General features: G+C 52.3%; 1 protein-coding gene across 1 annotated transcript in view; it reads right to left on the reverse strand.

The window, feature by feature from the left end:
• The window catches only part of ADA (adenosine deaminase), a 39,381-nt gene extending 32,554 nt beyond the window's left edge, over positions 1–6,827 (reverse strand). Inside the window, exons 1-2 of the mRNA XM_006881724.1 lie at positions 6,795–6,827; positions 3,762–3,899 (exon numbers count right to left, since the gene is read on the reverse strand). Of these exons, the coding sequence (XP_006881786.1) occupies positions 3,762–3,899; positions 6,795–6,827 (171 nt within the window). The remainder of the gene's footprint in view (positions 1–3,761; positions 3,900–6,794) is intronic.
• Positions 6,828–8,682: the final 1,855 nt, after the last annotated feature.

The raw sequence follows: 8,682 nt of genomic DNA on the forward strand, positions 1-8,682 counted from the left end.
TAGCTACTCGGCATAATGACAGGCAATCTCCCCGCATGTGATTTACTGCCTCTGAAAACCCACTGTAGGGTCACTATAGGTCAGTCCTGACTTGATGGCACACCACCCCCCACTGAATAGAGCTCTATTATCGGATTCTAATTTAATCTTAACTTCTAGGCAAGATTGCAGATATTATCAAGCCCAGCTCAGAGAAGTTCAGGGACATGTCCAAAGTTACAAAGACTGATGGGGACAGAACGGAATTGAAACCCATCTGTCCACAGGCCCTCCCTGACCCTAAATCAGACCTGTGCCCAGCCTCCAGGCCTCTTCTCCTCAACTTGCCCTCTATGGAGGCTGACTCACGGGAGAGCATCTGCCAGGAAATCCTCCCAGATCTGAACAGGAAGGGCCCTCAGTTACCATCAGATATTTACTAAGTCACCCCTACCACGTGGCAGGCTTGGTGGAGGCACATGATGCATCGTTTTTAGTCTCAAGAGCTGCCAGTCAGGCAGGTGCTTCCCAGGGAGGCTGGTGGCTTCCTGGGGAGGTGTGCTGACTTGCCCAAAGTCAATGGCAGAATCAGGCGGAGGCTCCAGGTCTTAGACACCTAGACCAGAAATCCCTAGATCTTACCTGTGCTCACAGCCAGAGGGCAAGCAAAGCTGCTCACCTCCAGGCACACCCCACACCAGGCTGCTTCTTCCCAGGGATCCCAGGCCCTATTCATCGTTTTCCTTTCCTCCCACTGACTTTCTTTTAATTTCTTTTTTATTAATTTTCTAAATTATTTGTGTGTGTGTGTGTGTGTGTGTGTGTGTGTGTGTGTGTGTATACTGTCAACTCGGATCTGAATGGTACAGGAGGAGATTGTCCCTCCTTCTCAAGCAGAGCATCTGGTGGATTCAAACCATCCCACTAGGGGAGCTCTGGTGGCCTAGTGGCAAGGATCTGCAACTACAATCCCAGAGGTGCACGGTTCGAATCCACCAGATGCTCTGCCGGGGAAGGAGGGACAGTCTCCTCCTGTACCAGTCAGATCTGATTTGACGGTACACTCACGCAAAAATAATAAAATAAAATAAAAAAAAAAACCCACAGAAAACAAAAAAACCGTCCCACTGACTTCCTGTTCATTCCCTGACCAGACACTCCGTGCTGCTGAGAGCAGGGACTTTGTGCTGTCCCTGCTACTCCTCCAAGTGCTAAGCACAGGTAAAAGGGCCCGGGACGTGCTGAATGACAACGCGACAGCTTCTGCCTTCTCTGTTCTATGACAGTTATGCTAGGTCCTCTCCTTGCTGTGAGGAAGGCTCTGGGACCTGGCAGACCCCAGACCCTGGGCTCTGTGATCACTGCCAGCAACATAAACCTGCCTTTCCTGGTCCCGGCTCTGGGCAATGTACTTGGGCCACATTGCTGGGAAACGGAGCAATACCTTGATCTGGAACAGACAACGTGTTCCAGCCACACACCTCCTCCAGGAAGCCCTCTATGCTCCACCTCGTCTAGTCTGCAGCTCCAAGGGGCAGGCTGCAGGAACTGGGATTTTCCCCAGTGCCTCTTTCTGATTCAGGGCCTTGACTGAGCTTTCCAGAAATTTCAAGGGAAGACAAATGATGTTTTAGCTGGTGAAGTCATCTGAGGGAAATCCTTTAGGGCAGAATCAACCCAGGAACCTGACACAGTGGTCACTTCAGTCTTAGAGATGAGAAAATGGAGAGGTTCAGTAAGATAAAGAAATATGCCCCAGGTCACAGAATAATGAGTGTATAATGCAAGGGCTCTTGTGTGTCAGGAAGTGTGAGGATGGCGCAGGACAGGACTGGGTTCAGATCTTTTGTTCATGGGGTCATTATGAGTCATACTCGACTCGATGACACCTAACAACCATAAAACAACAACGTATAATGTGAGTGCCACAGCCAGGAAGCTGCTGGGCTCTGAAGCCGAGTCTTCCAGTACATCACAGTCCTGGTGTCCTGGTGAACTTGGAGCAGAATGGTTAGCAGTCATGAGAATTTTGTCATTGAGTCTCCCAGTTGACTATTTCATCATTATCCCACAGAACTGCTGGCAGGTTTGAACCACCAATCTTTTGGTTAACAACCCCACACTTAACCTACAAAGCCACTGGTGCTCCTTAATGGAGTTCACCTTTTCCTTTTCCCACCTTGCTGCTTGGAGGTCTCAGACCTAAGGGGTGAAGGCAAGGCTGCCTCCCAACAACCTAAGTAAATGCATATTTAAGCTTCACTTTGACGGGGGTGGGGTGGGAGTGAGAGTGGCGGTGGTGGTGCACGAAGTCTGGTCTTACCTACCCCACTCCAGAGGTAATGAGGCAGGTAGACCTCTCTCAGCTTACCAGTCCCCTCCCCCCCATGCTGAGCCCACCCGAGATTGGATGTGGTGCAGCCTGCCCTCCCCCTGCCTCTCTGTGTGACCTGACCAGACACCACCAATCACACTTCCCCTCTTGGGGCCATTTCCTCTGTCAAAGGAAAGATTTCGCTGAAATAGAATCTCACTCATTCCCCTTCCCCCACTGGTGAGCACAGGCTTCGCCAACTGTCACATGAGTCACTATAGGTTAAATTGGGGTTCTTCCCAGGGCTGCTTTTGTTAACAGGTGGCTCTGGTAACTGCAAAACACTGAAAACCCAAAGATGTGCTAACAGTGGACTTTGCAGCAGCATGGCAGCACAGGAGGGGAAGCTTCCCAGAATCCACCTGGGTCCCAGCAAGGAAAAGTACATCTGGGCTGAGCAGTGGGACAGCCAGGTGCATCTTTCTGCACGTCAGTGTGTGCCAGTTTTATCGTCCCATTTTACAGAAGAGGAAAGCTGAGGTTCAGGGAGGGAAAGCCAACCACCTGATGACTCACTAGATATTGGCAGGGATCCTATCCCCCTTTATCTCCAGCACATGGTCACCCCTACACCCAACCTGATTCTAACTCCTCCCTCTCACCCCTCTTTTTTGATACCAGGTGGGAATGGCCATTTAGCAAAGCCATAAACAGCATCTGCTCCGATCTGAACTCAATCAGGATTCAAGTTGAGCGCTGCCACTTCCTGGCTATTTGACTTTGAGCAAGTTCCTTCCCCTCTCTGAGCCTGTTCCTCATGTAAATGGAGATAATTACATAACCAACCTCAGAGGCTGTTGTCAACATTAAATGAGTTACCACATGCAAAGCAGCTCACACCATGCCTGCTCCTGAGTAAACCCGTAGACATGGGGGGGGGGGGGAGACAGTTCGGAAGCCCTGGTGATCCGCCTGGCTTAATCCGCCTGCCACGCGACAGCTTGCAGGTGCTCCGACTTTGAGAGACCTCTGCAGGTCTCAGTTTTCCCGTCTGTGAGTCAGAGTGAAGGCAATTCACTGGAGGCTGGAATAGGGTTGTGGGGAGAAGTAATAGGTAACAGGGTGGAGAGATGAACCAGCCAAGGCAGTTGGGACAAGAACACACAGATGGCAGCAGCCATTGCCATGATGGCTTCCAGTCAGCACTGTCCTTTGGAACGTCGATCAGTAAAGATGCCCATTTCCCTTCCTTCCTCTTCACCTTCCCCCCCACCCCCCACCCCGTGCCCAGCAGGGACTTAAGAAGCATTTGTTGGAAGGACACAGTGAAGCCAGGTAGGCACCCTGGACCTCACTACTTTAACGGGCATGCGTGGTCCAGCAGCCTTGTCATCACCTGGGAGCTATTAACACTGTATCTCCCATTCTACTCAGTCCTTCCAAGTCAGTCAATGTTAACTGACCTCACACGCTTGGGGTGCACACTGAAGTGTGACAAGCACGGCGTGCTCTGCCATGTAAAGCGGGTCGGGTCCTGGGCCTCACCAGGCGGTCGGTACGTGAGGCCAATGAGCTCAGCAAAGGCCTCTGTCCCTGAGGGGCATTTCTGCAGAGGCAGCTCAGGAAAGCAAGCTGGTTTGGGGCACAGGATGCTATCAGAGTCGCTTAGATACTAATCCTGTCTCACATACTTTGGGCACACAGCCAGGAAAGACCGATCCTTGGAGAAGGACATCATGATCAGAAGGGTGGAGGGACAGCGCAGGAGAGGAAGACCCCAGATGAGATGGATTGATACAGAAACTTTGGAATTGAGGGTAGGTGTGCTAGAGTCAGTGAGACTGGCTCAGGACAGGGCAGGCTTCAGAGCTGTTGTATTTAGGGTCATTATGAGTTGCAGGTGATTTGATGGCACATAACAACAAGAAGATACTAATCTCAGCTTGGTGACCTCAGGCTGGGCCTCAGTTTCTTCATCTGTAAAATGGGAATAACACCACCTCTCTCACAAATACTGTCGTGAGGAACAAATGAGCGCAGGAGATATGTTTAGAGCAGTGCCGGACACAGGTGGCATTCTGTAAGCTGCAGCGATTAGTGCTAATGACTGTAATTGTTACCCCACCCACGGGAAGGTAGGAAGTTCTCTCCCATCAGAGCAGCTCTGAGACTCATGCTTCTTCCTGATTCCCTTGCCAGCTCGGGCACTTTACCTCCTCAAGGGAAGAGCAAACCCACCACACATACGAGGCCGGTGTCACTCCCCTTCCACTCGCAAGCATCGCCTGACCAAGCAGGCAGCGCCACCATTCCACAGGTGTGGAAACTGAGGCACAGGGAATGACCTGGAGGAGACGTGAATCAAAGGAGACACTGGATGAGGCAAAAAGGAGGAATATAATGATAACGACCACCCATCGCTAAACACTGTTCCAAGGATCAGATTGACCCAGATAGCAAGGCCAGTGAGATGCTGGAGTCCCTGAGCGGTGTGAAGAGTCAAGCATTCATACAACCACCACCTAGAGGAACCTTGGAAGAAAGGCCTGGCAATCTGTTTCCCTAAGGATTACAGCCAGGAAAGCCGGATGGAGCAGTTCTACTCTGCAGCGAGTGGGGTTGCCAGGAGGGTTGCCTTTTCAGCAACTTGCCTGATTTGTTTTGTTGGGTTTGTTTTCTTCTTTTAATAAGGTGTTAACCTATAATTTTCATCTCCACAATGCTGTTTCAACTGCCTCCCTCCCATCCTGAAGTTTCAGGCTTCACAATGGAGGCAGTGATTCTGCAGCCCCAGGGTAGGAGGAGTCCAGAAACACGAAGGAAACAGGGGTCAGTGAGAATCACCAGGAGCAGGACAGTCCTTACTCCAGAGCCACAGCACATCTGTCAATGAGAAGCTAAACATCTGGCCTGTAATGGGGCTTCAGCAGGGAGGCCAGGTATTTACACACGCGCGCGCACGCACACACACACACCCCTCTCCTCTAGCCAACACCTCCACAATGCTGGTCATCGTGACTCACACATTTGTTTCGAGCGAGGTAGGTTGAGGCAGACTGTAGTTAATGCTCTTCCTCCCCCCAGTTTCAGAGGCTCTGGTTGATTCACTCTGCTGGGAGACTCCTGGGCCCCTCTCGCTCCTTGGACTGAGAATCCCCAGGCTGCTCTAAAGAGGCCAAGCAGACCTGGACCCTCCCTGACCCTTGTTTCTTAAGACACTACAGCTGGTGGAGGAGGGACCAGGCGATCCCCATGGGGCCAGTGGCCTTAGCGTAATCTAGAGAGAAATTTGCCAGGGCTCAGAGCCATTGCAGAAATAGGGGTGCCTTGCTCCTGTCTCACTGTTCCCCCTACAGTCACCCCAACTCTGGGTATCCATAATGCAGGACCCTAGTGCTCATGTTGCTGTTGTTATGTGCTATAGAGTAGCTTGCGACTCATAGCGACCCTATGTACAAGAGCCCTAAACGCCGTTCTATCCTGTGCCAACCTCGCTGTCTCAAACACACTCATTCCCACCACTACAGTCACTGAATTGATCCATCTCATCGAGCGTCTTCCTCTCCACTCTCCCAAACATGATGTCCCTCTCCAAGGACCAGTCCCTCCTTGCAACATGCCCAAAGTATGTCAGACGAAGCTTCAGAATCCTTGACTCTAGGGAGCATTCCCGCTTCACCTTCTCCAGGACAAACCTGTTTGTTCTCCTAGCAGTCCATGGTATATTCAACACGCTTCTCCAGCACCACAACTCAAAGGCATCAATTCTCTTTCTATCATCCCTATTCACTGTCCAACTCTCTGATGCATAGCACATAATTGCAAAGACTATAGACCGGATCAGGCGCACCTTAGTCTCCAGCCTGAAGTCATTGCTCTTCAGTACTCTTGAGCGGTCCCTCATAGCTGACTTTCCCAATGCAATTTGTCTCCTGATTTCCTGGCTGCTGTGGATCCAAGTAAACTAAAATTGTTAACTATCTCAATAGTGCCCATAGATGATCATAATGTTGGGTTACAGGGAGCCATGCAGGCTTAGTCTGCAGCATGTTGCATTGCTAGTTATAACGTTGGAACATAAAGTTGCTTCCACTATGCACAATGAACACAGACATCAGAGCATCATTTTGTAGCTACAGTTCAGAGATGTCAAGCAAGTCCCTAGGCCGGACTCACATAGCTGTTCCCAGCAAGTGACACTAGGATGTCCATTTGACAGGTGGTGGAACTGAGACCCAGAGGAGCCAAGTCAGGGGCAGAACCAGAAAGAGAGATCGGCTTGGGGCGCTGCCTCTGGATCCCTCCTGCCTCGCTGTCCCTCGTTACCCAGCCTGCAGGAGGGCGAGGATCGGAGCCTGCAGAAGCCCCTATGAGCTCACGGGGTGTGATGGGGCGAGCGCTCCCAGGACCTCCTCCCAATCAGTCGCTAGGACCCCGGGTCTCCAGGCCCCCCCCCCCCCCCCCCCCGGGCCCCCCCCCCCCCGAACCCGCGAGCGCTCACTTTGGGCTTGTTGAAGGCGAGTGTCTGGCTCATGGTTCCAAGCGTGCGTCCCGGTGCTGGTCTCTCTGCAGAGGTCGGTGGGCAAGTCCGCTTCCCGGAGGGCTGCTAGTGGCCACGGCCCTCCACGCTGCTCTTAACGGGGCCGGGCCGCCTCAGTCCCGCCCGCCGCTCCCGGGTCCGCCCCGGAATCCCCGCCCCCGCCATAACCACGCCCACAAATCCCCGCCCCACTCGAGTCACGCCCCCCGGAATTCCCGCCCTTGCCTGGACGTGTCATTCTCCCGCCCGGGACCACGCCCCTCCTTAGCCACGCCCCTCACCGCCTTGAGCTACGCCACGCTCCCGCCTGGGGCCACGCCCCCCCCGCAGCCACACCCCTTTAAAAATCCCCGCCCAGAGTCACATCCCCATCACAGACCACGCCCCCAGGAAAAGACCACGCCTCTCGAAGCTCCGCCAGCCCCTCAGACCACGCCCCCGAGAAGGCCACGCCTCTCTGTAGCCCCGCCCCACCAGCCCAGGCGGTCATTTCCTGAAATTCATGCCTAGAGATGGTGACAGACTCTGAGTCCTAGGGGACCAGTGTCCGCCCAGAAACTCTAGCCTCGCAACTTCAGGGTGGACTCCACCTGTTTACTCGTCCAGCCCCGGCACCTCGAGCCCGGTCCACGTGCCCAGGGTGCAACCTGGGCGCCAGCTCGGAGCTGAAAGCTAGGAAGTCAGGGAGCTTGGCAAACTCTATGGACCGTCTTTGAGCCAGCCAGCCGTTTGTCAAATACACCGCGTTTGTGCAAAATTTCTGCTTCTTAGAGCTGAGCAGGGTTTCAGAGACTGTAAATCGCATAAGATCTTTCTCCACCAGAGCAGCTAGTGGGTTCAAACTCCATGCCTTTGGGCTGGCAGTCCAACTCCTTACTGACTAGGCCACCAGGACTCCAGTGTAAACCTGATTTTTGTGTCCTTGATTTGGAACCGATCCATAACAGACCCTCTGGAGGGTTTTCTTAGGCTGTAAATTGCACGAGAGGACATTGCCTATCTGTCCTGCGGAGCAGCTGGTGGATTTGAACTATGTGTCTTCAGGTTGGTAGCACAACTCCCTACCACTGGGAGACCTCAGAGCCTTGGTGACCCAATGGTCACGTGCTAGGCTGCTAATAAACAGAGCCTTGGTGACCTAATGGTCACGTGCTAGGCTGCTAATAAAAAAGAGTGGATGGATTTGATCCCTTGGGGAACACTAGTGGCTTCGTGCTAAGGAGCTGCACTGATGTAACAACAGCAACAGATCCCTTAAAGATCACAGCCGATGAGACCAGAGCAGTTCCACTATGTCCTCTGGGGTCACCTTGAGTCGGAATCTATCGAATGGCACTTTGGAACACCAATAATGGGGGACTAGATTCTGCCTGCCAGGCGGAAAGAGCTTCTCTGAGGAGGTGAAGGAGTTACCAGGTGAAGAGGGCTAAGGTGGAAGGGGGTGGAGAGAAGACAGTTCAGGTGGAGAGGTTATCTTGAATAAGAGACCTAACAGAGTTTCAGCAAGAGGGCTGGAACCAAGGAATGGCGGGTGGCAAGCATAGGAAATCTCTCAACATACTTTTGAAAACCTGCATGAGTGAAAAAGAATGTTTGCATCATGACTGGATTTGTTATTGTTGTTGTTACATGCTATTGAGTTGGAAATAACTCATAGCTAATCCTTCAGAAGGGTTTTGGAGATTGTAAGTTGCACTGGAGGAGAGGTGCCTATGTTTGTTCCAAGGAGCACTTGTGGTTTCAAACCACCCACCTTTGGGTTGACAGCACAACTCGTTACCCACAGGCCACCAAAGCACCGAGTGGATACATAAGTAGATATTTAAGCCAAGCAAGTGTGAGATGGCAT

Source organism: Elephantulus edwardii, unplaced genomic scaffold (assembly GCF_000299155.1).
Source record: "Elephantulus edwardii isolate Elephantulus edwardi_28Jun2011 unplaced genomic scaffold, EleEdw1.0 scaffold00015, whole genome shotgun sequence".
NCBI lineage: Eukaryota > Metazoa > Chordata > Mammalia > Macroscelidea > Macroscelididae > Elephantulus > Elephantulus edwardii.